Here is a 24,527-nt window from a genome sequence, read left to right as displayed (position 1 = left end):
ACTATATCTTTAGGACAACATTTAACAGACATTGCTCCAGGCAGTCCCAAATCAGTTGTTACATTGTCATCCATACAGAAAAAAACCTGTGAAGTTACATATATGGTAACTTTAAAGCGTCTATAAAACAAAACATATAAATTATGACAACTGTTTTTTTCCTGCCATGCAAGGATAATAAAAATAAATTAAATTTTTTTTTAAATTCACTTTCCACACAGTTCACAGTAACAGCAGCACAGTCGATGCTCTTCACTGGAGCCTCACAAAGTCCGGATGCTGATCCGGAAGCTTTTAATCCGGATTATAAACCTGTAGTAGCAGAACTTCCTCCTCTCATTGAAATGAAGACAGGAGAAGAAGAGGAAGAGGTTGGAGAAAGTTTTCTTTTTTTGTATTTTTTATGTCCAATGAATTACATAAGTGGTCAAAAAAATTTTCTTAGATCCTCTTTAAAGAAAGATGCAAAATGTTTCGTTTCGACAACTCTATATCAAACTGGAAAGAACGCGGACTTGGTGAACTGAAAATTCTCTTCCATAAAGGGATGAACCTGCATCGTGTAGTGATGCGCAGGGAACAGGTTTTCAAATTTGATTTTGTTTTCAATTTTATCAGATTTTTTATTCTTTTTTATCAGGTTCTAAATTTGTCTGTATATTTGTTTGTATTTTAAGATTTTTATTAAAGTAAATAAATTTTTGTTATAAATTATTGTATTTATTGTGTAGGTATACTAAATTAGTTATATTTTATAGCACATCTGTTTTTAACCTGACAACAAGAATACTTTTTTCCAACTTAAAATGTTTTTGCACACATTTACTTCCGACTTTGTAGACATTTTTCAAGGTTCAAACTTTTTTTTAACTTGTAACTTTGTAGACTTGTTTTCAAGGTTTTTAAAGTGTGTGCCAACCATCTAATAACCAAGGATATGAACTTGCTGCCGAACTCCGACAAATCGTGGATGTATGTCGCCAACAATAAATCAGGTTAGTTCAAACAATAACCTTTAACGACAGTTGCTCCAATCCAGTGGTCACTAATGGGTTGTCCAAATTATCAGCCATGCATAAAAAAGTAACATACATGGTAACTCGTAAGCTGGCACGAGGTGTGTGAACACCCGTGTAATAACGACTGTCGTTTTTCGGCCACGCGAGGATAAAGTAAGTTACATTCATTCATTCATTCTTTAATTGTATTACTACCATAAAGCAAAACTTAAAGGTTTGTACAGTACATGCTGTATTTGCTGTATCTTTTTTTTGCGACAAGTTTTCCGTCGCTTAGACAGCCGCCCACTTCACTAGCGGATCTTGCCGAAGCGCAAGATGATTTCTGAGGTAGTATCTGACGATTGCAGTTTTCAAATTTCTGGCCTAAGAGATCATGTGGCGGTTTATTTAGCTAGCATTTATTAAGAAAGACGTTGCGAATTTTATAACGACCGTCATTGCCCCGCCATATCAACACGAACAACTGTCTTAACTTAATCACGTCGTATTACAGACGGCGAAGCTGAGGTTGAAAAACTCTCCGTCAAGTTTAAGACGCCACAGATCGCCAACCAATTCAAAGAGATCTGGGACACCTGTCGACACGGTAGCTAAAATTGGTAACTGGTATTCAACTAACATTAAACTGAGGTGCTTTCCCCGTGACGTCATAGGCTGTGACGTCACCAGACATTGCCAACGGCTTTTAATCAACAGAAATCGCTTCGTCAATTGAGTTTAACCGATTCATGATTACCGTATTGAAATAAAACGATATTCTGTAGTTTGGTTTATTTTCGTCCGTGTTTGATTGGATATAACTGGCCTGCATCGTGACAAGGCGTGGTAGAAGATATGTCATGGGAGAATTGGCATTTATAACGTAAATATGAGCAATTTCTATATATAATGCTGTGGGTATGGTGGGACACCTTTAGCACATAATATCCAAAATGGGTATGGTGGGACACCTTTAGCACATAATATCCAAAATAAATTTTTTAAACAATAACAACGGTCTATAGAAGTCGTGAGAAATGTGGTTTTATAATTCTTTGTTTTGTACCGAATAGGACGAGAAAACAGAATGAAAGCGTGTCCCATCTCCCCACACTCTACTATATATACGATTTAATTAAGTGCCGTGTGATGCAATATTGGCACATAATTTAGCTTTATAAAACATGAATTTTCTGGTTTCAATAAAAACAGAAGCCCGAATCTGTGAAAAAATCAATTCATTTTATACGTTTCGTTTTAAAAATAAAACCGTATTCAGTCATTCAACATCAACATATGCAGATGGAGACAATTGTAGCTTAAATGGGCTGTTATGTTTGTATCACATGCGCAATTACGCAATATATTGAGTGGCTCAAACTACTTTGCACACGCCTGCGCCTGTGGCCTATTCCCCAATTGAGTCGTGTGTGTAGCACTTAACTCTTATGCGTGCGCGTCATTGTTATTAATATTATTATTAAAGCTTCGTGCCGTGACGCTTCAATTTCTTGTACGACATAGCATCAGAATATACTAAGCTTCAGTAAGCCAGCAATATGTCTACGCTATCACCGTTATATACAGAGAGCAGTACCTTGCAAGTGCCGGGAAACAACACGGAGTTTTTTAAGTTGAGACCACGAGGGGCACAATGGATTCTATATGCTATCATCGTTCTGTTATTTGCTGTAGCAGTTTACCTGTTCGTCGTTGTAGTGTATTATGTTGTTTTTAGACCACTAAAAGTTGGTCAGAAAAATGAGTCAAAAACTCAGAAAGGCTATGGCGATGGAACGGCTTCAAAGTCGAGGAGTATTTATAAGATACCTATGTTAGTTCTTTGCTTCTTCATGGCGGTTCTATGCGTCGTGTTCTTCACTGTACAGCAATTCATTATTTTCGCAAAGACAAGGCCCGCTACTCTCATATTGGTAATCAAGTTCGTATTCGGTACAAAAATTGTACTGGGGTACGCTTTTATGTGGCTGAGACAACGGTTGTTTTACACTGGACCACTTCGACGCCTGCATCGTAAAAACAGCCCTCTTCTCATACTCAGTATTGTCTCATTGGTTTTTATCCTTGTCAATATTGTGGCACAAATCGTACTTACATGGTACTGGAGTGCAATCTCCGCTAGGCTGGCAGAAATGATTTCGTGGTTGGTCGGGTGTACACTAGTACAGAGCACTCTTCTCTGTCTGTTTGTGTATCCTCTGTGGAAACAAAATTCCGAAAAACGAAGATCACTTCGCAGCAAAAGCGGGAATGAGGCATTGTCTAATTTAACGAGTGGAATTGATAAGCTAATTCGCCGATCTCTGATTATCGCATGCATTTGGTTTACTTCTGATATACTGGACATATTGGTACAGTTTGCCAGCGAAGTAATTAACGGTTACAATACAGTATTTTTGCATAACTTGGTACTGAACGACTTGAACGCTATCGTGAACACAGTCTGCCTCGTAGCTTCTTTCAACAACTGGAAATCTATCATGTTTCCGTGGTGGAAAAGTACGAAGCCGACGGAGGAGAATACAGTTAAAGAAACTGTTACGTCACAAATCCCTGTAACGCATGCTTAAGTTTTTTGTTCCTTTGTTTTATAATTTAAAAAATGTAAGAAAAAAAGTTTTTATTTTTTTGTATGATTTAGGGAAAGATGGGACACCTTTAGCACATAATATCCAAATATCCTGAACGAGTTTTAAACAATTAACAACGGTCTATGGGAGTCCTAAGGAAAAGGTTTCATAATTCTTTGATTAATTTTTGTTTACTACTAATTGGGACGGGAAATAGAATAAAAAAAGTGTCTCATCTTCCCCCGACCCACTATATCATTTAAAAATGTAAAAATATTACGTTTAAATTGTACTGTGAAGTTTGTGTTGTAATAAATGCAATAGCAGATAGCTGATATACATTTGAGTCGTTTAATCAATACAAATGTCATCGACGCACTTGCATACGTTTTGTCATGTCAACTGACGAAACTAAATTCCGTCTTAATAATTCGCGGAAAAATTTGGCAACCATTTTAATATGAACTCCGTTGTTTTACGTTTTAAAACTTCGCCACGCATACACATATGCTGCGCATTTGACGTTTTATTTATGCAACAACATCAATAATAATGTTTTTCTCTGAGACGTCATTTGACAACGGATTTCTTCAGCACATATTATCCGATTATTCTGATCGTGGTTTACACAATTAACAACGGTCTATTCTATAGTAGTTGTGAAGATGTAGTTTTATAACTCTTTAAATGTTCTTTGTTTTCTACTGAATGGGACGAGAAAATGGAGTTTAATGTGTCCCTACCTACTATATGTTGAAGACATATATTATAAACGAAAATCGGGTCAAAGGACATCATTTAAATACAGTTGTATAACACACACGTACCTTGCTCCAAACAGTCTTTCTTTATGGGTTGTTTCAATTGTAAACCATAAATTTAAAAAATCATCCTTTTAGAAGCAAGCACGAGGTGTGTGAAACAGAACACACGTGTAAAAACAACTATCGTTGCGAGTATAAATAAGTTCTGTTTATTCATTCAACCTTATCTTTATATATAGTGGGTTAGGGGAAGACGAGACACTTTTATTGGCACACAATATCCAAATATCTTGTTTTAAACAATTAACAACGATCTATGGAAGTCTTGAGGATACAGTTTTATAATTCTTCGAAGGTTCTAATGGAATTGAATGAAGAGGTGTCCCATCTCCTCCCCTTTCTACTATATATAAATATATTTGCACCAATGCGTCTGCAGCATATCATTGTGTAATACACACCCTTTAACAGTTTTTATTAAAAATCAATTTTGGAACACTTTTAAATCGCTTCTTTAGAAAAGTGTTGCAGCCAACAGTATTCCTTTATATAAGGTGAAATATTACAATCGTCATGACATGTATATATGGCCACTGTACCCCAGTCAATGGTCGGACCTTCAATAGAATGGTCAACTTTCAAGTGGTTTAGTAATTGGGGCATGATCTGAAATCAAAATTTTCATAAAACAAACTACATAAATATATTAGGAGATGGCATACAACTAGGTATGGAGTACTTGGCAAGCATTTAAAAGCATTATGTTAGCTTTAAGCTTTTTTAGACAGAATTTGTTAGCGCGCCTGCTTGTAACCCAAAGGTAATGGATTCAAGGCTCGTCGCTGCTATCATTGTGGGCATCTGTGTCCTTGGGCAAGAAACTTAATGACAATTGCTCCAACCCAGTGGTCACTAATGGGTTGTCCTAATTATCAGGCACACATAAAAAAATGAAAAATCACACACTAAGTAACATACTTGGTAACTCATAAGCTGGCATGAGGTGTATGAATACTTGTGTTATAACGACTGTCGATTTCCGGCCGCGCGAGGATAAAGTAAGTTACATTTATTCATAAACCTAAACTAGCAGCTGTATCATTTATCTGTAAAATTACCTGAAATTCAAACTGCCGTTGTGCCCCACATTCACACGAAGGTATTTTACTAGGAATATTCTCACTTGAACACCATAACACGCTTCCTTCTCTCTGGTATCTGATCACCTGTCAATCAAATAATTAATACAAACAGCATCAATCAAACAAGCCATATTAAAAAACAATGTCAGTTCGTGTCTTGTAAACAGAGGATACCAGGATCAAAACCTGATCCTTTCCTAAGCAAAACACTTACGGAAACTCTTAACTCTCTGGTCAATCTGAATTTTGGTCAAATTGTTACAAAAAACTCTTAGTCTAAAAAACTATAGATTAGTCTGAAATTTGAAAAATTGTCACAAAAAATATCTGATACAAAAAATAAAATATATAAAAATATCTGAAAAAGCCATAATGAATACATACTTGTTCAGGCTCCACAGCAATTTGTTTTTGGAACTTCTCAAACGCTTTGTCCGATTTGACATTTGCGACCGCATCATTAAGTTCTTCTTCTGTGTAATCACCAGATTGAATGTGATTTTTTAAATTTTCAAATTCGCTTTCAGTATTTTCCTTCTTGGGTGCTGTAGGCTCAGGTTCAATCACCAATTCTTTTTCTATAACATGATGCATCTGGTTTCAAATTCTAATGATTTTTTACATGTATAATAGGGTGGGGTAATATGGGACACCTTTTTTAGTCTATTTTCTCATCCCATTTGGTAGTAAACAAAGCATAAACAAAGTTAATTGTTTAAAACAGGATCAGGATACTTGGATATGATGTACTAATGGTATCCTCCTTCCCCACCCTACTATATTTTAACAATGAGGAGTGTATAACATTTTTCATTTATAACATGCAAAATTTATTGTGAAAAATTTTGGGCTTTAGAGTTTGTCATACTCTATTCTTTATACAGGATCATACACCTGCATAAAACTGTGTATTTTCAGCATTGACCTATCACCCCAGTATTTTTATATAAACACATTATATTTTTATACAGACACACTATATAACATTATGTATGATAAACCACCTGAAAACAGGATCGATTTTTCCATTTCAACTTCATTATTTTCATCCTTTGGTTTACTGCATTGATACTTATGTAATAACTTCCAATGAAAAACTTGATGATCTTTCGAACAGTATTGAACTTCTCTACAGCGCGAACATTTCTTCACACCATGGTTGCCACACAACCCACACAAATTTGTGAACTGCGAACATTCTCTGAAAAGAAAATATATTATAGCCTACATAAGAAAATTCAAAATTATTATTATAGTAGGGTTGGGAAAGATGGGACACCAATTCATTCTATTTTCTCGTCCCATTTTGTAGTTCAGAAGGAACATACAAAGAATTATAAAATAATATCCTCACGAAACTGATAGACTGCTGTTATTGTTTAAAACAAGATCAGGTTATTTAGGTATTACGTACTAAAGTGTCCCGTCTTCCCCCACCCTACTATATCATATATTTAACATTTTTATTATTAGAACAGTTCTAAAAATTTGGCATTGTGTAGAAAAAAAATGAGCCCATATATTATTTTAAAAACTTGAAAAAAATGAGTTAATAACTGTGAGTAATAAAATAACTAAAGTAATATGTCATGTTCCAATGTTATAAGAAGATTTCACATAAAACCTGATGGCATTTGGTTCATCATAATCTGGTGGATCAGCAGGGTAATAATCATTCTCTTTTGGTAACATGGACCGAAACACTTTGAAAGGAAAAGCGTCATTTTCACTGCTGTAGCATGTCCCGTTGGTGCAGCAGAAGACAAATATTGTGCTGCAGAATTAGAAAGCAGTAATGTACAGTTGTGTTATTGTATTTTAAAACATGTGAAAATCAAATGTTATGCTAATATCACTCTAACTTAAAGGTTTTAGGTTCAAGGCTCGTTGCTGCTACAATTGTGGGCATATGTTATTTTTGGTTTTTTTTATGCTTGGCCCCGACTTCAACAGAATGATTCAATGGGTTTGCGCATATGTGTCCTTAGACAAAACACTAAACGGCAATTGCTCTCACCAAGTGGTTACTAATGGGTTGTCAAAACTGTCACCTATGCATTACCCCACCAAAAAAACATTCACCTACAAAGTTAAATACTGTGGAAACTTGTAATGAAGCACATGGTGTATGAAACAAGGTATGAAACATCTGTTTTCCAGCTACATAAAGATAAAGATAGTTACATTGGTTTATTCATTCAATATAGCGTAGGCTATTGCCAAAGAAGGCCTACACTGTGTGTGTACTAGTACGTGTGTCAAACACTGCATATTAAAAGACACATTATATTAATTATATGCTTACCGATGGAAAGAATCTAACTTGTCATCATTTGGGGAATACAGTTGAAGTAGAAACACCAACGGTTTGTGGCAGCACCCACATTCCATGTCATCTACTGAAGGTAAATGTTCGGGATCCAACCACGCTGGCTTCCCACCAACTTTACTGGGGAAGTAACAACGCAGCAGTCGCCATGTATTTTCAGGCTCTTCTACAAATCCCAACTCCATCTTTATTTGTTTAGTATCTCGTAACTTTCAAAAACTAGGAACTATAGTTAGTCCAGTATATATCTATTATATGGATTTTGTTTCGGACTTCTCACGTTTTCTGTTCTTCGTATAATTTTTCTTATCGGGGATTCCCCTAAGCAATCCGAAAATTGGAGAAACATTTGGTTATCGTTTGCCTGGGAAATAGATAGATTTTGGCATTAATATTCAACACAAATTTAACAGTTTCTAAGAAGTTTAAAATATAAAATATTGTTATGGACCTTAAACTCAAAATGATATTGGTTTTCGCACTTCAATTTTACACCTTTAACACTACCTCTCATCCGTTTTACTAAGAAGCAGCACTTGTGCAAAATTTGCAAACAGTCTTTTTTACTCTTCGCTGCTCAGCTTGAAAGAAGGACTTTTTAACTCTACACAAGACACAAGAAAGTAGGAAAAATGGATTTCGAATCACCGTACCATGTTCCCGTATACATGCAGTCAATGCAAGATTCAAACAAAGATGAAATGGTGATATGCCCTTATGATCCCGTGCATAGAATCTCCGTAAAAAGATTTGTGCGACACATACACAAGTGCAAAAAGAATCACCCGAACGCAAACATGGTAACATTTTTGATCGTATTTTAATTGCATTGTATGACTATGTGTTTTTCTAGGCCACGTGTCCATTCAATGCAAGACATATTATTCCAAAACCAGAGATGGAACAGCACATTGAAATATGCCCGGACAAGGACTCTGACATTAACTTCAGTAAGTTATAAAGCTATTATAATTAGCATTAAATAACATAATTTTTATCTGTCAGTCTGTCACTGAAGTTGTAATAATCTAATCGGTAAATAACACATCATAATGTTAGATTCAAACTAATTAAAAAATGAAAATAAAATGGTTCTTTATCTAACTTCACTAATATTAGTATTTTATATGAATAATCAATTTCTACAAAATGTGCTTTCATTATATTTCAGTGGTAGCCGAAAGTGAGATTTCTGTCATCCCAACAAGTTATGAGGAACTTTACTTTGGGGATGAGGAAGATTGGGATGAAGAGGTTTTATCTTTTTGTCCATTTTTACTTATTGATCATATTTCTTATTATTTCATAGCAGCCAATTTAGAACAACAGTTCAGAATTTATCGGGTGCAGAAACGGTATTCTTATAATAAAATGGATTTAAATTTATTAATACCCAGCTTTGGTGTAAAGAGATTTTACCTTTTATCTATTTTTACTTTTATTTCATAGCAGAATATTCAAAAGAAATGTTCAAAATTTCTGGGTTTCAAAAATAAGTATTTTTATAATAAAATGGGATTCAATTTATTAACACTCGTCCCAAGTTTATATTTCGGTGTGTGTCTTTACCGGTCATTCAATGACTATATTTTGTTGTTTCAAGAAATATTGTGCTGTGGCCTGTAAATAATTAAAGTATGAAATTAAAAAAAAGTGGGTTTAAAGTTTATACATGTAAAATTCACCTAAAGCTTGTCTGTAGCTTTTAGACACATTTGCATTAATATTAATGTGAAATTGTACTGCTAATTTGGGCATAATGGACAAAAAATAGTTGTTTTACCAATTTTGTTACAGGCTCGCAACAATACTCAAAGTCTGCCGATGGTTCGTGGACGTAGAAGACAAAAGCGAAATGAAATAAACCCGTTTCCATCTGTGTATGAGGCTGAAGCTCTACATAAAGAAGAAGAAATAGAACCAAGGTAATTTAATAAACATCTGATTTAGAATGATGGTATGAACCGTTGGTGCTGCCCTGCCAGGATTGTCATTATTTTAAAACAACTCTTCTGCCAATATATTAAAATATTGATTTTTTTACACCCCATATGGCCAGTCTTTGTTAGGGTATTTGGGTATAGATAGGGTAATACCACCCAAAGTCCGTGAAGTTTTACATAGAAAGTTGGGGAATCAGCACTGATTACTAAAATTCGTTTAAATGACCTTACATTGCTTACGCAGAGAGTGTCCTGCCCCTCCAGTTAGACAAAGGCGACCCATTCCACAATCTGTTACTCAGAATGGAATACATCAAGAGCAGAAACCGAGCAATATGCAATTGTAAGTTATTTATCAAAATTTTAAATAGAATCAAAATGATCCGGGTCTTGAGTAATTACTGCCAAGTTCGGTGTCCTTGTTAAAGCTTAAATCCAAATTACTAACTTAATGAAAGAAATGCACCCTTATTAACAATTTTTTGGCCTGTATACAATTGTATGTTCCTACTTTTTATGTTACAATGTTCTCTGTTTGCCTTTACCGGTGTGTGTATATAATATGTCTGTGTTGTTTTAGATATTATTTCTATGAATACTTTTATAATATTATGTCTGAGTTGTGGCAGTGGTTCAAAATATAGGTTGAATTATGCTTGATGTGCTGTCAACATCAAATGTTGTTAGTAGATAAAAACTTCTATTGAATTAAAGACTACTGTAATGGGGTAAAAACTTCCCACAGTTTTGTTTGTTTATTTACTCTAAGCATGCCCCTCATTTTGGTTGTCCTGCCAAAACTGTACAGACTTGTTAAATTTTCTACAATCACTTGGTACGAAAAATACTTGATGCTGTCCAGTGGCGCAGCCAGAAAAACAAAAGGAGGGGGGGTTAATCAAAGAAATTTTCCAAAAATTTTTTTCTTTAATTTAAAAACAAATTATTTTTTATTGGATTAAAATGGGGGTACCACGACCCCCGAACCCCCTGGCTGCGCCACTGATGCTGTCTCTTACTTTTACAATAGGCCTCCAACACCAAGTCCCAAAAGTATCCCAGTAATGGCAGCCAAGTTTACAAACCCAGTTCAACAAAATGGTGAGCCTTCATTGAAAACATGTCTAAAAAGCCAATTTAATGGAGAACACATCTAATAGCCCTATTGTGTTACTAATTCATTTGCAGGTGAATCAGCCATTAATGATAAAACTATGGTTCAAAAGACGTTGCTGCATGAAAAGAGAAAACTAAACAAACTGTTGAATCAGGTATGCATTTCTTTATTAAAAATTTGCCCAACATAGTACGTTTACTCCCAATAAAATAACGAAGACTGTTTTATATAGTAAATGGAGGACACATGGTATTCTACACAGGGCATAATAATAACGAACCAAAAAAAACTTTTTTTTAAAAATTAAAATGGTGACTAATAACCGCTTTGTTGGTTATTTTCGGTTTGATTTTGATCGAGCTTAATCAACGGTTATAGTAAAAGGTTTATTATTATGTTAATTAGTTTACTAGATGCTTACTCATCACAGCTTGGCTCTCTTGTTTGTCTGTAGCTGGTGTTAACCGTATTTGTTCATATCTTCAGATAAGCAACATGGAGTCACAGCAAACTGCTGGCGAGGTTCTTAACTCCGACCAGCTTGAAAAAATAGGACGAAAATCAGCTATGAAAAGTAGACTGTTAGAGGTGGAGAATTTGCTGGAAAGAATTACCTTGTGAATATATAACCATGCCACCTCTTTGTGCTAAGTAACCATGTCACCTCTTTGTGCTAAGTACTATGTTTCCTACCAGTTTAGTATGAAACTACCTTCCTTTCCTATGTTATGTTTTAGTTATATAGTAGGGTGGGGGAAGATGGGACACCTTTAGCACAAAATATATAAATATCCTGATCGTGTTTTGAACAATTAACAGCGGTTTATGAAAGTCGCAAGGACAAGGTTTTATAATTCTTTAAATATTCTTTGTTTGCTACCAAAATGTACGAGAAAATAGAATGAAAAGGTGTCCCACCTTCCCCCATCCTACTATACAACATCTTAAACCGCTTTTTTTTATTACACATACACCAAACTGTTTTTCTACTAATACTTTTGCTTGTGTTTACGTTTTGATAGAACTACTGCTTTACATTTTGTTACACTTCATATTGCCATATGGTGCTATTTCTTTCACATTATGTTATCAACACACTGCTTTTAGAGTCTCTTTCTCACACGATTTTATTTCTCAGGTTTTTTTTGTACCGCACCGCTTTCGTTTATTAATACAGCAAACTGATTTTATACTAATAATAATTACTCTTTGCCCAAAAGCTTTAGGGCTGTTTTTAAACTCAAGGTTTTTTGTACCCATACCGCTTTTTTTATAAAAACAGCGAACTGATTTTAAACCATTAATAATTGTTGCTTCGCACAAAAGCATTAGGGCTGTTTTTAAACTCATACAAATTTAATCCCATTTCCCAGGTGAACATCATTTAATAAATCAAAACATAATTTTCATGCATAAATTAGCACAATGCAAATCATAACAACATTTGTGAAAACTACTGCTTCGATTTCCAGAACTTTTCCTTTAATTTTTTAAGTCCATTCCATGCCCCAGCTCCAGTAGATCTTACAGAATTTGCTTTGGTTTTCATGTCTTCATAAATCAGTTCAGGCTTTGATGGGACGTACCATATTCCGCGCCTTTTTCTTTTTGCAAAGTTTTCAGCCTTGACTAGTGAGTTGGCTAGCTTCTCGGATTGTTTACCAGTACTGACCAGATCTGGCAAACTTGTAAATTTTGCATGTCCAAGTTTGACGAAAGTGGTGTTCAAGTAACTGCCTAAAAACCACTGCGAAAGCAATTATGTTATTATTTCCTAAAGAACAGTTAAAATAGGTAGAATGTAATTATTTCGTAAAGAATAGTTAAAATAAGTATTATATAAAACATAAGTAACTTACATATGGCTCATACACAAGACAATGTAAATATATGGGTGTGGCATCTTTTGGATCCACAACTTGTTCATATTCTCTGTACCACAGTTGAAACCAAATAGGTCTTCGTGACTGCTTTAAATGCAGAAGCTTGGTGTATGCAAGATTACTGGTATCACTTGGAAAATCAATACCAAGAAATTTGATTGGAAGTGTTTCAGCCTCAATATCTGTTATGCATCTTCTGTTAAGTTTTTAAGATTTTTTATGTTTAATATTATTACTATCTTACAGGATTGCAAATAGCCAAATACCTTTATTTTTTAAATATTTCGAAAAAGGAAGCTTTACAATGGGTATATGCTCCACTTCAAGTGTGCACTCCCGCGTTACGTTTGTTAGTTTTCCTCTTAAAGACACTCGTTTTGTGTAGAATTCCTCAGGTATACTTTTAATTGTTTTGAAATGGGAGAACTGGAAACATATGAGTCAATGCACTATGCGGGCATTCCTAATGATAAGGTGCGGCAAAGATACTTACAATTCTATAACGGTATGTGCAGTATAGGCCAAGAGTGCCAAGTAAGGCATATGGTACCGCCTGGTAAAAGAAAACGGCGTGTCAGGTATTATCGAAACATTTTTCATACCAGCATGTTTACAATTAACTAAACGTCAAAATCACCAGAAAAGTAGTTTAATACATGATTTACTTACTCGCACTATTTTAATGTTGTCATCCATGTACTGTGAGGTTAAATTTATCACGGACCGACGTTCCCCCATCACCACATTATATGTAAGTTTAAAAAATATGTAAAAATCTTCTATTACTCATCGACCAGCACTACCATGCCACAAAGTGTATACAATATGTTAAAACAGTTTGACCCCTTAATGCTGCGTTTTTCTACCACTCTCTCACTTGCTTTTTTCAATATTAATTAAACGAGAGGCAGTTAATTTGATCACCAATCATCATCAACGATATTTCGGCACAAATAAATTTTAACAGAATAATTTAAAATCATAAATTTATATATTAGATATAATTGTACAGAATTTCTATAACAAATCAAACGGTTGATTTAAATCAGAGCCATAGAACTCTACATAAAAGGTGTTTCTGTGACTCCGATTTGAATCATACTTTCTAGTATCTACTCTAATCATGTAAACCGCGCTTTGAAAAGTCGCCATCTTGATTTACTTTTTGCGCTTCTCTGTCGTTTTGCAAATTCTCGCCAATTTACAAGATAAATAGATTGGTTTATTTTAAACAGAACGGAATCATAGTTTCTGTGTAGATTGTGCCGAAGGTTTGCCTGTATTATACTGCAACATGTCACGCGCGAGGCCAAATGCATCTTTGTTCGTTAGAAACATCGCCGATAACATAAGGTATGTTATTGTTAAGTATGTTTGTTAGGTATGGGCATGGCCTGCTAAAGATTTTAGTAGGCCATGGTCAGAGTCGTATAAACACCGAGTAGTCCAACTGCCGTCTATGTGTTTCCAAAATAGAGCAAAAGTGGTGACTTTGACAATGGGTTTAAACAAACTTGCTAAGTTTTGTTTGTGTTTTCCTATTGTGGGAAGGTGTAAAACAGCTTCTATTTACCTTACCAAACATTTTTTAGAAAAAATGTATAAATTTAGCCGCATTAAATGACTAAAATGTCGCAAATCAACCGCTTCTAATTCTAATTTTTGACTTTTTTTGACACAGAAAACAAATAACACATATTTTTTACATTTTTCAACCTTTAAATTTGTTTTTAGGCCCAAGTTTTTCTGTAACTTACCGAAAAACTGACATTTTCCCTATACCTACTGTGTTATTTTGGACCCAAATTGCCGTTCAATTTGTGTTTTACGTAACAATGGGTTGGACTACTCTGTATTTCTATGGCTCTGGCCATGGTATGGGCAATACAATAGTCACATCAGTGGTATATATGTTATCCCTTTAGCTAGTTAACAGTACATTTGCTGGTCCCTGTGAAGAATCCTTCCCCCACGTTATCTGCTAACCCATATAATCTTATTAATCTGTTACTTTAATTCACTTATATCTTATAACTACTATAATACAGGCATATTTCTCAGTTAAAATTTATTAAAGAGGTTGTATATATATATATCACTATTAGAAATGATTTAGTCATGCTTTCTGGTAGATTCAGTAAAATAAAAACGTTTAGTTTAATCTAATTTTGATGTTTTCTTAAATAAAGGTAATTAGTTTTAATGTAGAATAAAATAAAGTATGTTTGTATTCATACTGAACTGGCAATATTATGTACAAATAGTTTAATCTAAAATTCATTTTTTGCCCAACTGTACAGATTAATTAGTCTGCAGAATATGGCAGTTGTATGTTATATTTTTGAATTTTTTGTTATTGCTTAGTGCTTTTTTAAATTTTTATATATAGAAAAAATAACTATATCCTGTAGGATCTGTTATGACTTTGGGATATTTTGAACATTGGTAATGAAAAATCATGTTTAAATTGCATTTACAAGAGAAATATGGTATAACACACAAACACATGAGTTTAAAAACTGCCATATTTGCAAACTGGTTAACAAACACAAATTTACCATTATGGCCTTTTTTGTTAGTCTAAAGAATGTACATGAGTAACCAGTAACTTAACTTTGCTGCTTGTATATATGTTTGTCAGTAATGAAAGTGGACCAAATCGTTTCCATTTTTATCTTGTAGACCGGATGATCTTCGACGTGAATTTGTCCGTTTCGGACCTGTGTCTGATGTGTACATACCCCTTGATTATTACAATCGCCGCCCACGTGGCTTTGCTTATATACAATATCCTTTGAAAAATGAAGTTATTTTTATGGATTTCTAATTCCCCTTTTCACTCTCTACAGTTAAAGACTGTTGGAGAGACACAAAAAGTAAAGATAAAGATAAAGTTTAAAGATAAAGACAAAGAGTTAATTTTCTTCCAAGCCAAGACCATTTCACATGGAAAATGGCCAAGGCCGTCGCAAGTTTAAAGTTTAAAGATCGGAAATTGGAAAAAGGCTTAGATTGCGTTATTGGGTGAGGGTAAATGAAATCATGTCCAATACCCCCACTACCCCTCATGTCATTTTAAACATAAGCTAATTAAAAAAAAATATGTTTAGAAAATAAACCCAAAGCTGAAATAGGAAATATATAGAGATTTTTTATCTTATTTAAAATGCATGAATTGATTTAAAGATTGTCTCAGAATAAGTGCCATTGTTTAAAGTAAGGGTTAGAAAAACCTATAAGACTGGAAAATGTTTATAAATTCAATATTTAGGTGGTAAGGTATAAAGAACTCAACTTTTCATCAAAGTCAGAATTGCAAAATTAATCAAAGTATGTAGTTAAAACTGAAGTTTTTGGATACCTTCTGTTTTTGCCATTTTCTCTCATTCATTTTTATATCCTTGAATACATTACATTTTTCAATTAAGTACAAGTACAACAAATAGAACAAACTTAAAATTTAAGAATAGAACGGTGACCTTAAAAACATAATCAAAGTATACAAATACTTTATAACCCAAAAATGCACACATAAACCAAAATACAATGTTCATAACTGGGTAGTATGGTAAAAAGAGCTCCATGCGGTTTAAATCCTTAACCCCCACCTCACATTCGAGGATACTCGAGATGCAGAAGATGCTTTATACGCCATGGATCGAAAGTGGATTTGTGGCAGATATATTGAAGTCCAATTTGCTGCTGGTGATAGAAAAAGTAAGTACCCATACACAGAATTATTACTGCCATAATGTATAATTTGGAATTTTGGTTCAAGTGTGTTTGTTTAACCAGTTCTATTTACCTGGATTACAATTGTGCAGCTTGGTCTGATTTATGCAGTGTGACATATTTGTTATGTGTATTCTCTACTTAAGGTATTACTTATTTTTCAGCTCCAAATCAAATGAGAACTAAGGAAGACTCCCCACCAAGGTAAATAAGATTTATGCTCGATTTTTAGAATTTATATGGCAATAATTTCTTTTTTCTACACCATGTTTGCATCTGGTTTAGTATATAACGGAACCAGGCTTTTAGTTGTGGTTTTATTTCCTCAATTTGTATCTTTATGCCATGTAAAATGAGTTCTTGGTCCATAACATTCCTACATGATCACTGGTTTTGTGCAGATCCAGACGCCGGTCATACAGCAGAAGTCCAAGGAGACGTTATTCGAGATCAAGGAGTCGATCTTATGAGAGAAGAAGGTCTCCTCCACGAAGATACAGCAGGAGCAGATCCAGGGAATATGCCCGAGAAGATAATAGACGTAGATCACCGGAAAATGGTTATGGACACCAGTCAAGGTAAATTTTATGGTTTGGATTTTACAGTGTTTGTCTTTGCACACTTTTGGTATAATGTTATAATTGTAAATATAAGTGACCTGATAAAAATAAATAGGTTTCCAATTTAATTCCGCTTAACTAGAGTATTCTGTAAAAATTATTATCTCAACTATTTTTACACCTATATCTGAACACAAATATACTATCTGTTAAACGAATGAAACTCGTTCAGACGCTCATACTCTGGGGAAAGATCACGTGTGTACAGAGAGAAGAGTTACACCCCTGATCGAAGATCTGGTTCTGGAAGACGAGGAAGTCCTACTCCAGAGCGACCACCTGTTGAAAGAAGACATGAATGTTCCGCTACCCCACCAAGCAAACCAGCTCAAAGGTGAGAAATGCTATGGCTCACCAAAGGTAGAAAATGTATAATTTACGCCGGTAAACGACAGTTGATATAACTTGCATGTTCTGTTTTATACACCTTGTACCAGTTTACAAGTTACTATGTACGTTACTTTGTGGGTGATTAATTAGGGGGGGGAGGGGGTTTAGTGCCCACTGGGTTGGAACAATTGCTCACTTTGCCACGGTGCCAGAAATGGGTGCATCAAATCAGCTATTAAATTGCAAATGCTATTGCCAAACATTCAAAGCAAATCTTCTCTGTTTTAAAACCGCTTTTTTACATAATTTATATTCTACAATCTTTTAATTATATATACATGATTAAGGTCTTACAGCCAGTTGTCAAGGGACATACCATTTAGTCCTGAGTTGTGTCACTACTGCATTAATAATGTTTTTTATCACAGGTCAGGTCATTCCTCTCCCTCTGGCAGCAGTGACTGATTAAAAAAAAATAAAAACTGACAATCGAACATGTTTGTATATCAAGCTCTTTGTAGATTTCACACTAACCGTCTTGGATACTTTTGTTGTGAATTTGCAAGTTTTACGTTTTTATTTTGCCCGCTCATCAACCAACTGGTATAGAAAGCATGATGGACAATTACTGTAGTTGTAAAGTTTACTGCAAATTGTAACATTTACCGCAGGAAAATATTCAATAAATTCAAAGATTTTGTATAAATTCTATTGATTTCTGTAGTTTTCCGCTAGTGTGGTGTAACAGTTTTCTGTCATGAAACTGATTTTTTAAAGGGTCAATAATGACAACATCAGTTAAGTACTGGCATTTTGGGTAACTAATTTTTTATGGGTGCCAGATTTAGCCCATTACCCCAACACCCGAAAAGCCCAGTCAGACATGTTTTTTTCTCGCGACTTTTTATCCTTGTATGCTTACGAGTTACCGCACTTTTTAGCTTTGTGTCCGATTTTTGATATTTTAGTAACCGCTGGGTTGAAGCAATGTCCGTAAGTGTCTTGCCCAAGGACACATACGCCGATCAGTCCTAGTATTGCTGTCTAGCATCGAACCGGGGACACTTTGGTTCTGATGCAAGCACCTAAACCAGGGCGACAGACTGAAATTCTAACTCATTAATCGATACTGTATTCTCCTAATGACCTACAGAACCTGAGCAACTTAAAATTGATACCAATTAAATATGTCTACAGTTGAGATGCCAAGGTGATAACTGCCTTCCGAACAAAATTCATAATACATGTTTGAAATCACCACGCTAATTTATGTCCCAACTGCAGCAGACTCTTTAATCATACTGTGACAACAACAGTTGCCAAATAATTTCAAAACCTACAGTTTTTTTGGCTTACTACAACGACCCTATATGTATCACAATTACATTTAACAATAATACATTTTATTAAAGGAACTAATCAGAATTTCAAAACATTTTCCTATTTCAACCCGCAATTTTAATGGAACTCTTGAGATAATTTTTAAATTGGCAATGTTGCACTGAAAGTAACTGTTAACAAGAGGTAGCCCACAATAGTTTGTAGAGTGCATGCAACCAAGCTCATATTCCAATCAACACCTGTAAGTAAGTAATACAAGTTATGAAGGAATGTAACTTACTTTATCCTCGCGTGGCCGGAATTCAACAGTCGTTATAACATCCATACACCTCGTGCCAGCTTACGAGTTTTTGTGGGTGATTTTTTTTTGACATTAGTTGTTTGACCTTTTTACTTTGTATGCTTATTATAGATACAAACAACAATGCTTAGCTTATAGATAATGTAGATTTAAAATCATGTCATTTTATGTGCACCATATACATAATTTATACTTACCCAAAGTGTTTGCAATCTTTTCATCATACTTGAACACTGCAGCAGTCCCAAACATTGTTAAACAGAACATACCAAAAGCTGGCACCTTCATGTTAAGCCCAATCCCTGCATGGTAAAGTGTCATTTATAAAATAGTAAGGCCAGATTGGAAAATTTATTGTTTGCATTGAGATCGTTTTAGGTTGACTTTTACATTTCCAAGGGCGTAACAAAATAACATTGCTCATTAATGGCTAGAGTGTGCCTTTTTTAATCTAATCACAAAGAATACATATATATATTATAAATATCTTTTTTTAACTGTAATGCAGTATTTTTTAGTATTAATTAAACATGCAACTAATTTAAACAATAATAACCCACAAAGTAACATACATGGTAACTCTGGTGCGAGGTGTATAAAACAGAACACCCGTGTTATCCAGACTGCAGAGTATGGCAGGTGCACGCGCGATTTTTTTACAGACTTTCGGTTATGCACGCCACAATTTGTCCTACGCACGCGAATTAATTAAACAAAGAAAAAATACGTATTAAATTAAGTAAGATTTCCTAACGTGGCTTGAAAATGTACATGCTTTGCACGCAGATTTTTAATGATAGCACGCGCGCACGCGAAAAATAACCATCTTGCACGCGCGAGATCTCGTCAGGAACTGCCATACTTTGCAGACTGGCATGTTATAACGACTATCATTTTCTAGCCACGCGTGGTTAAAGTAAGTTACATTCATTCATTTATTTTACATTTACTTTTTAATGGCTTTGCTGGAACAACTCCTCCAGTTTCTAAACTGGTCATAAGAAGTCTACGTTGTACAATTTGGTTCGTATTTGATCGAGATACAAGATTCCGAGTTACCTAAGGATTTAGATAAAGTGTAATTTTGTTACATTAACAATACTATAATATTTTACTTAAAAAATCTAAATTGGGTTAACGGAAAATAACAATTGAAATTACACACGTTTTTTATACTATCCAAAAAATAATTAGTAATTAGGGGTTAGTGGTTAGCAAATAAGGTGGGGGTGGAAGATTCTTTACTAGCACCAAAGTGATATTTACATAGCTTACCAAAGTTGAGTTTCTTGTCAGTCCTCGGCATCGTGCTAAAATTTTGCAAGCATTCATTTTGTTTAACGTGAAATGTTTCTGTGTTTCTACTTAAATGTTTGCCCTTGTGGATTGATAATGAATATGCATTAGCGACCAACTTATCGTTTTCTTACCGCTAGACGACGCCAACATTTTTATTTAATATTTTTGGGAGAATCAAAATTCTGCACTAAGAAGTAATATTTATCCAGTATACTTAATGCAAATTGTTCACTCGCATCTTTTAATTTCAAGTGAATATGTATGATTTATTTATTTCAGAAAATTTTCATGTCAGAGCAGAAAAGAGCAACCCTGGGCTTGTTACGGTCGTTCTGTTTCATACACCTCGTGTCCGCTTACGAGTTACGACGTAGGCTATATAACTTACGGGTAAATGTTGACTGACAACTTGTACAACCCAGAAGTGACCACCGGGTTAAAGCAATTGCCGCTAAAAGTTTTGCCCAAGAATACATAGGCCTACCTTATGGTTAAGCATTGCTGCGTTTAAATACAACACGGGATAATTCACCTAAGTTTACGGAAGTAGGTAACTCAATAACGAAAAGTCCCGTTGTTAGTTGGAAAAGTTCCATCTTTGTTGCTGAGTTTGTCAGCCGATAGTTTCCGTATATAGCAGTGTATGTGAAGCATGGGATGTTTATACTTAATGTTGGATTAATTAAGTGACCCGATTAAATAGCTTGCTGTTGTTTTGTTAGTGGCAAGCAAGTTATAGTTCATATAGGCGTGAATATTTAGGTGTCCGGCAAAGCGTTGTATGGTAAATGGGAGCCTGGTAGGTGTATGCTTGGTAACTCCTAAGCGGGCACAAGTTTCAAACACAAGTAGTGTTATAACGACTGCCATTACCCGCCATAAGAGGATAAATCAGTCACAATTATTTATATTGCACTTCGTGCTTAATAAAGTGATGATTGTTAATTTGGGCACCCATAAGTGACCACAGGGTTGGTATAATCATATCTTTCCTATTATGTCGTTTTGTAATAATGAAATCAAGGTTCTGCGTCATAATAAAAAATTAAACAAAGGTAAAACGTCGACGCCCGCTATTGTTGTTCGTTCTAAGTTAAACAAAGTTGGTTCGGAAATTATGGTGGTGTTTGATGTACTGAACTTTGCTGGGCGATCCATTGTGTTTTTTAGTCATTAGTTTTAGAATTAAGTTGAAGTTCCATAATTAAGTTGAAATTTTTCATCACTTTAAGAGTCTAATTCGTCTAAAGTTTAGACGAATCATTATTGTGTTCTTTGTTATTGGTTTCCGAGTTAAGTTGAAATTCCAGAAATAAGTTGATTTTTTATCACTTTGAGCGAACCGGTATGTTGTTGTGTTCATTGTTATTAGATTTAGAACTAAGTTTAAACTTCAGAATTAGGTTCAACCACGGCCTACTATAGAGATATCTCTAGTAGGCCGTGGTTCAACTTTCCCCATATAACAGTCGCTTGGTAACCAGTTTGTAACATCATATAGAAAGTTCGTGACGTGTAGTATTGCAACCTTGTGACGTTATACAACAAGTCTGTGACGTCATAATGACGTATTATTACTTTTATTTCATCGCTGCATTGATGATGTCATCATTTGCTGTATCTTCTCAAAAAGGTAATTGTCGTTCATTATTTGATCATCATTTCCGTATCTGGTTCAACGTTCATTATTATATCATTCTGTTTTGTACAACGCATTCCAGTATTATGTGTACTGAATATGACGTAACTTTCCTCGGTGTAAGATGAACAAACAAAGAAATATCAACAACCGGCGTTGTTTAGCGCAGGTGGTCAGCGTATATATTTCTTTGTTTGTTTTTTATTACCACCATATATATAGCTCAGTCCTTCTCAACAGCTGGGACCTTCACAATCGCAAAGAAACATAAGCAAAGTGACGTCATCAACTTTGAACTGGTGCCGTTCAAGACTGCGTTACAGTCGTTCTTTGTTAACCATTGCATAGGTGGGTTTGGATCAAGTTAAGTTGTAATGTTTGGTACTATGGGGCATGCGCGTCAATGCTACTGCGCATGCGAACTTAAAATCGGAATATTACGGCAATCAATACCAAACTTTACGCAACCCTGTGTTAGGGTCTAGACTTAACCATTGGTAGGTCAAAAGCAGATTTATTCGGATCGGGAAAAATAAATTAGGTCGGGAAAAGTAAAATTAGCCAGGAAAATCTTGATTTAACATAACATATTTTTTATTTATCTCTTAAAAAACGATAGCGAAACTCGAGTTATTAAAAGCACGAAGAGAAGGAAATCAACAGCAAAACGACAGTTGTTCAAATACGCTATATAGATAAAAAGTGGGGTGAAACAGTGTCAATAAAAAAACGCGGGTGCTCCATTCCCTTGTTAATGTAAAACCGAGATTGCCAATGTGAAGACAGTGGTGCTTTATGTTGGAGAAATTACCCAATTAGCTTGATTAATCATTTAATTAATTTTTCTCATAGACGGTGGATCTTGCCTCACAACGAAATGTGCCCATGGTAAAATATACAACGTATCCAGTGGTTGTTGTGCATGTACGTGTAGAAGAGGTTACATAGTTGCGCTCAACCGACGTTCGTGTGTTAGAGGTACGTTGATTAACTTGTATTTTGTATTTTAGTTAAATGTTTTATATTGGCTGTATGATGAAATAAAGAATTTTATATGTATACGGGTCTAATTGTACTTTTGTCTGTTTCAACTCGAGTATAGTGGTTAGTCTCTGGACACATAAAATGTTAGTCAAGTCTCGCTGTAAATAAGTGTTTCCAAGCAAGGCAGTGGGTGTATGGATGCGATAGGAATTCAATTGCTTTATCCTTGCATGACGGGACAACAGCGGTGGGTAGAACACGAGTGTTCAGTTTTATACATCTTGTGCCCGTCTACGAGTTACCGACGATGTTGCTCGTTTTATCCTCGCATGAAGAAACAACTACAGTCTGTATACACCACGAGTGTTCTGTTTCATACACACCTTTAACCCAGAGGTAATGAGTACAAGGCTGGTCGCTGCTACGTACGTCGGCGAATGTGTTCTTGGGCAAGACACTTAACGACAATTGCTTCAACCCAGTGGTCATTGATGGGTTGTCCAAATTATCAGTCATACATAATAAAAAATCCCTTAAAAAATAACCACCCACAAAGTAACATACGTCGTAAGCTGGCACGAAGTGTATGAAGCAGAACACCCGTGATATATAAAGACTGCCGTTTTCCGGCTACGCGAGGATAAATTAAGTTACTTTCAAACTAAATTGTAATATTACAGTAAGGTTTGGCGAATGGTCCAGTTGGAGTTCATGCATTGTATCTGAGTGGGGTGGGGTGCAACACAGAGAACGAATCTGTAAAACAAAGTTAGGAAGATATGCGAATAATAGATGTGTGGGAGCTGGTAGCCAATCAAGATCATGTTCTAAAGTTACCAAAGGTAAGTTGGCTATGCGTTGTTTTGTACTGGTATAGTTTTCCAATGCTATTAAACAGAAAATAGTTAATTTTAACTATAGGTGAAATTTCTTCTGGGGGTTTGGTTTTTCCATCATGACCCAATCCTAGGGCAATTCTGTTTAAGGTGACTCCCCCTCATTGTATGAGTTAACTTTATGCACACTTTTCGTCCAATTGCTTGGTTATTTATTTAAAATAATTTTTACAATCTAATGGTAATAAACAGCCCACTTTTTAACTGATTCTCTTTCCCATAATTTTTAACCCTATAGGGGGGTCTTTTAACGACTATGGTTTTACTGCTAATTCCCCTTCCTTCAATCGTTTAGCTAATTTCATTTTCCCAATAGTTTTCAAAGAGATATAATAAAACAATATGTTATTGTTCTGTTAAACCACTTTCTAGATTTTCGGATTCGTAAAAACCTGTTGGATTTGACCGATGAGGAACTTCATGATTTCATTCAAGGATTCACTAAATTTAAACAAGATCATTCGCTCTTTGGGTATCTTGTAAGTGGGAGTGATTGTACATGAGTATTAGTTTTCACCCGGCGCCGTGGCGTAGTGGTTAGCGCGCCTACCTGTAACCATTAGGTAATGGGTTCAAGGCTCGTCGCTGCTACCATTGGGGTCGTATGTGTCCTTG

General features: G+C 35.1%; 7 protein-coding genes across 11 annotated transcripts in view; 4 read left to right on the top strand and 3 right to left on the bottom strand.

Moving 5' to 3' along the window:
• Positions 1-215: 215 nt before the first annotated feature.
• Positions 216-1,785, top strand: LOC113474475 (E3 SUMO-protein ligase RanBP2-like). Its single transcript, XM_026835730.1, has 4 exons — positions 216-371; positions 446-583; positions 899-995; positions 1,516-1,785. Exons 1-4 carry the CDS (start codon positions 246-248, stop codon positions 1,614-1,616), a joined length of 462 nt encoding a protein of 153 aa, XP_026691531.1. The 5' UTR covers positions 216-245; the 3' UTR covers positions 1,617-1,785.
• A 2,919-nt stretch (positions 1,786-4,704) lies between these two features.
• LOC100179215 (programmed cell death protein 2) lies at positions 4,705-8,128 on the bottom strand. The gene is made up of 6 exons (XM_002126713.3): positions 7,804-8,128; positions 7,123-7,272; positions 6,503-6,699; positions 5,883-6,076; positions 5,475-5,582; positions 4,705-5,022 (listed from the first exon to the last, which is right to left on the bottom strand). The coding sequence occupies exons 1-6, from the start codon at positions 8,010-8,012 to the stop codon at positions 4,858-4,860; spliced, it is 1,023 nt and encodes a 340-aa protein (XP_002126749.1). The 5' UTR covers positions 8,013-8,128; the 3' UTR covers positions 4,705-4,857.
• A 262-nt stretch (positions 8,129-8,390) lies between these two features.
• On the top strand, positions 8,391-12,077 carry LOC100176891 (gametocyte-specific factor 1 homolog). 2 transcript variants are annotated; one of them, XR_001974864.2, is made up of 9 exons: positions 8,391-8,627; positions 8,681-8,777; positions 8,999-9,081; positions 9,625-9,752; positions 10,015-10,113; positions 10,801-10,871; positions 10,959-11,041; positions 11,374-11,628; positions 11,824-12,077. XR_001974864.2 is itself a non-coding variant. In XM_002126160.5 (8 exons), the coding sequence occupies exons 1-8, from the start codon at positions 8,460-8,462 to the stop codon at positions 11,506-11,508; spliced, it is 864 nt and encodes a 287-aa protein (XP_002126196.1). In that variant the 5' UTR covers positions 8,391-8,459; the 3' UTR covers positions 11,509-12,077. The 2 variants fall into 2 exon arrangements, 1 of the variants encoding a protein (XP_002126196.1); XM_002126160.5 differs by having other exon boundaries at positions 11,374-12,077.
• Positions 12,078-12,252: 175 nt separating this feature from the next.
• LOC100187111 (protein C3orf33 homolog) lies at positions 12,253-13,615 on the bottom strand. 2 transcript variants are annotated; one of them, XM_002126663.4, is made up of 5 exons: positions 13,440-13,612; positions 13,264-13,323; positions 13,037-13,196; positions 12,747-12,952; positions 12,253-12,634 (listed from the first exon to the last, which is right to left on the bottom strand). In XM_002126663.4, the coding sequence occupies exons 1-5, from the start codon at positions 13,506-13,508 to the stop codon at positions 12,341-12,343; spliced, it is 789 nt and encodes a 262-aa protein (XP_002126699.1). In that variant the 5' UTR covers positions 13,509-13,612; the 3' UTR covers positions 12,253-12,340. The 2 variants fall into 2 exon arrangements, 1 of the variants encoding a protein (XP_002126699.1); XR_003396131.1 differs by having other exon boundaries at positions 12,257-12,634; positions 12,747-12,966; positions 13,440-13,615.
• Positions 13,616-13,935: 320 nt separating this feature from the next.
• On the top strand, positions 13,936-18,158 carry LOC100184713 (serine/arginine-rich splicing factor 12). 2 transcript variants are annotated; one of them, XM_026835729.1, is made up of 8 exons: positions 13,936-14,123; positions 15,620-15,794; positions 16,042-16,165; positions 16,384-16,487; positions 16,667-16,706; positions 16,904-17,080; positions 17,295-17,456; positions 17,881-18,158. In XM_026835729.1, exons 4-8 carry the CDS (start codon positions 16,424-16,426, stop codon positions 17,915-17,917), a joined length of 480 nt encoding a protein of 159 aa, XP_026691530.1. In that variant the 5' UTR covers positions 13,936-14,123; positions 15,620-15,794; positions 16,042-16,165; positions 16,384-16,423; the 3' UTR covers positions 17,918-18,158. The 2 variants fall into 2 exon arrangements, with proteins under 2 accessions (XP_026691530.1, XP_002126373.2); XM_002126337.5 differs by lacking the exons at positions 15,620-15,794; positions 16,042-16,165 and adding an exon at positions 15,453-15,557 and having other exon boundaries at positions 13,945-14,123.
• A 680-nt stretch (positions 18,159-18,838) lies between these two features.
• LOC100182349 lies at positions 18,839-20,509 on the bottom strand. The gene is made up of 4 exons (XM_002127040.5): positions 20,370-20,509; positions 20,045-20,153; positions 19,292-19,396; positions 18,839-19,032 (listed from the first exon to the last, which is right to left on the bottom strand). Exons 1-4 carry the CDS (start codon positions 20,424-20,426, stop codon positions 18,935-18,937), a joined length of 369 nt encoding a protein of 122 aa, XP_002127076.1. The 5' UTR covers positions 20,427-20,509; the 3' UTR covers positions 18,839-18,934.
• Positions 20,510-21,776: 1,267 nt separating this feature from the next.
• Positions 21,777-24,527, top strand: part of LOC113474474 (hemocyanin, beta-C chain unit D-like) — a 7,745-nt gene continuing 4,994 nt past the window's right edge. Inside the window, exons 1-5 of one of the 2 annotated variants that reach the window (XM_026835721.1) lie at positions 21,777-22,026; positions 22,255-22,380; positions 22,885-23,010; positions 23,697-23,858; positions 24,285-24,391. In XM_026835721.1, the coding sequence (XP_026691522.1) occupies positions 21,957-22,026; positions 22,255-22,380; positions 22,885-23,010; positions 23,697-23,858; positions 24,285-24,391 (591 nt within the window). In that variant the 5' untranslated portion in view covers positions 21,777-21,956. The remainder of the gene's footprint in view (positions 22,027-22,254; positions 22,381-22,884; positions 23,011-23,696; positions 23,859-24,284; positions 24,392-24,527) is intronic. The other variant, XM_026835722.1, reaches the window with a different exon arrangement.

This window comes from Ciona intestinalis, chromosome 8 (assembly GCF_000224145.3).
Source record: "Ciona intestinalis chromosome 8, KH, whole genome shotgun sequence".
NCBI classification, from domain to species: domain Eukaryota; kingdom Metazoa; phylum Chordata; class Ascidiacea; order Phlebobranchia; family Cionidae; genus Ciona; species Ciona intestinalis.
The sequence above is the reverse complement of the archived record's forward strand: the minus strand, read 5'-3'. Positions and strand labels throughout refer to the sequence as shown.

Bases quoted from the DNA above. Each gene is read 5' to 3' on its own strand.
- LOC113474475 (XM_026835730.1), top strand. From the start codon at position 246: ATGCTCTTCACTGGAGCCTCACAAAGTCCGGATGCTGATCCGGAAGCT. The intron at 372-445 runs GTTGGAGAAAGT...AAATTTTCTTAG, and splicing joins CAGGAGAAGAAGAGGAAGAG to ATCCTCTTTAAAGAAAGATG. The intron at 584-898 runs GTTTTCAAATTT...CTTGTTTTCAAG, and splicing joins TAGTGATGCGCAGGGAACAG to GTTTTTAAAGTGTGTGCCAA.
- LOC100179215 (XM_002126713.3), bottom strand. From the start codon at position 8,012: ATGGAGTTGGGATTTGTAGAAGAGCCTGAAAATACATGGCGACTGCTG. The intron at 6,700-7,122 runs GTTTTATGTGAA...TTTTCTTTTCAG, and splicing joins GATGAACCAAATGCCATCAG to AGAATGTTCGCAGTTCACAA. The intron at 5,583-5,882 runs GTATGTATTCAT...TTTGATTGACAG, and splicing joins TTGCTGTGGAGCCTGAACAA to GTGATCAGATACCAGAGAGA.
- LOC100184713 (XM_002126337.5), top strand. From the start codon at position 14,065: ATGTCACGCGCGAGGCCAAATGCATCTTTGTTCGTTAGAAACATCGCC. The intron at 15,558-16,383 runs ATATCCTTTGAA...CCCCCACCTCAC, and splicing joins CGTGGCTTTGCTTATATACA to ATTCGAGGATACTCGAGATG. The intron at 16,488-16,666 runs GTAAGTACCCAT...CTTATTTTTCAG, and splicing joins TGCTGCTGGTGATAGAAAAA to CTCCAAATCAAATGAGAACT.
- LOC100182349 (XM_002127040.5), bottom strand. From the start codon at position 20,426: ATGAATGCTTGCAAAATTTTAGCACGATGCCGAGGACTGACAAGAAAC. The intron at 20,154-20,369 runs GTAAGCTATGTA...CTAAATCCTTAG, and splicing joins TGACAAGAAACTCAACTTTG to GTAACTCGGAATCTTGTATC. The intron at 19,397-20,044 runs GTAAATGTAAAA...TTTACCATGCAG, and splicing joins TCCAGCAAAGCCATTAAAAA to GGATTGGGCTTAACATGAAG.
- LOC100187111 (XM_002126663.4), bottom strand. From the start codon at position 13,508: ATGGGGGAACGTCGGTCCGTGATAAATTTAACCTCACAGTACATGGAT. The intron at 13,324-13,439 runs GTAAGTAAATCA...TTCTTTTACCAG, and splicing joins ACAACATTAAAATAGTGCGA to GCGGTACCATATGCCTTACT. The intron at 13,197-13,263 runs GTAAGTATCTTT...ATATGTTTCCAG, and splicing joins GCACATACCGTTATAGAATT to TTCTCCCATTTCAAAACAAT.
- LOC100176891 (XM_002126160.5), top strand. From the start codon at position 8,460: ATGGATTTCGAATCACCGTACCATGTTCCCGTATACATGCAGTCAATG. The intron at 9,082-9,624 runs GTTTTATCTTTT...ATTTTGTTACAG, and splicing joins AGGAAGATTGGGATGAAGAG to GCTCGCAACAATACTCAAAG. The intron at 10,114-10,800 runs GTAAGTTATTTA...CTTTTACAATAG, and splicing joins AAACCGAGCAATATGCAATT to GCCTCCAACACCAAGTCCCA.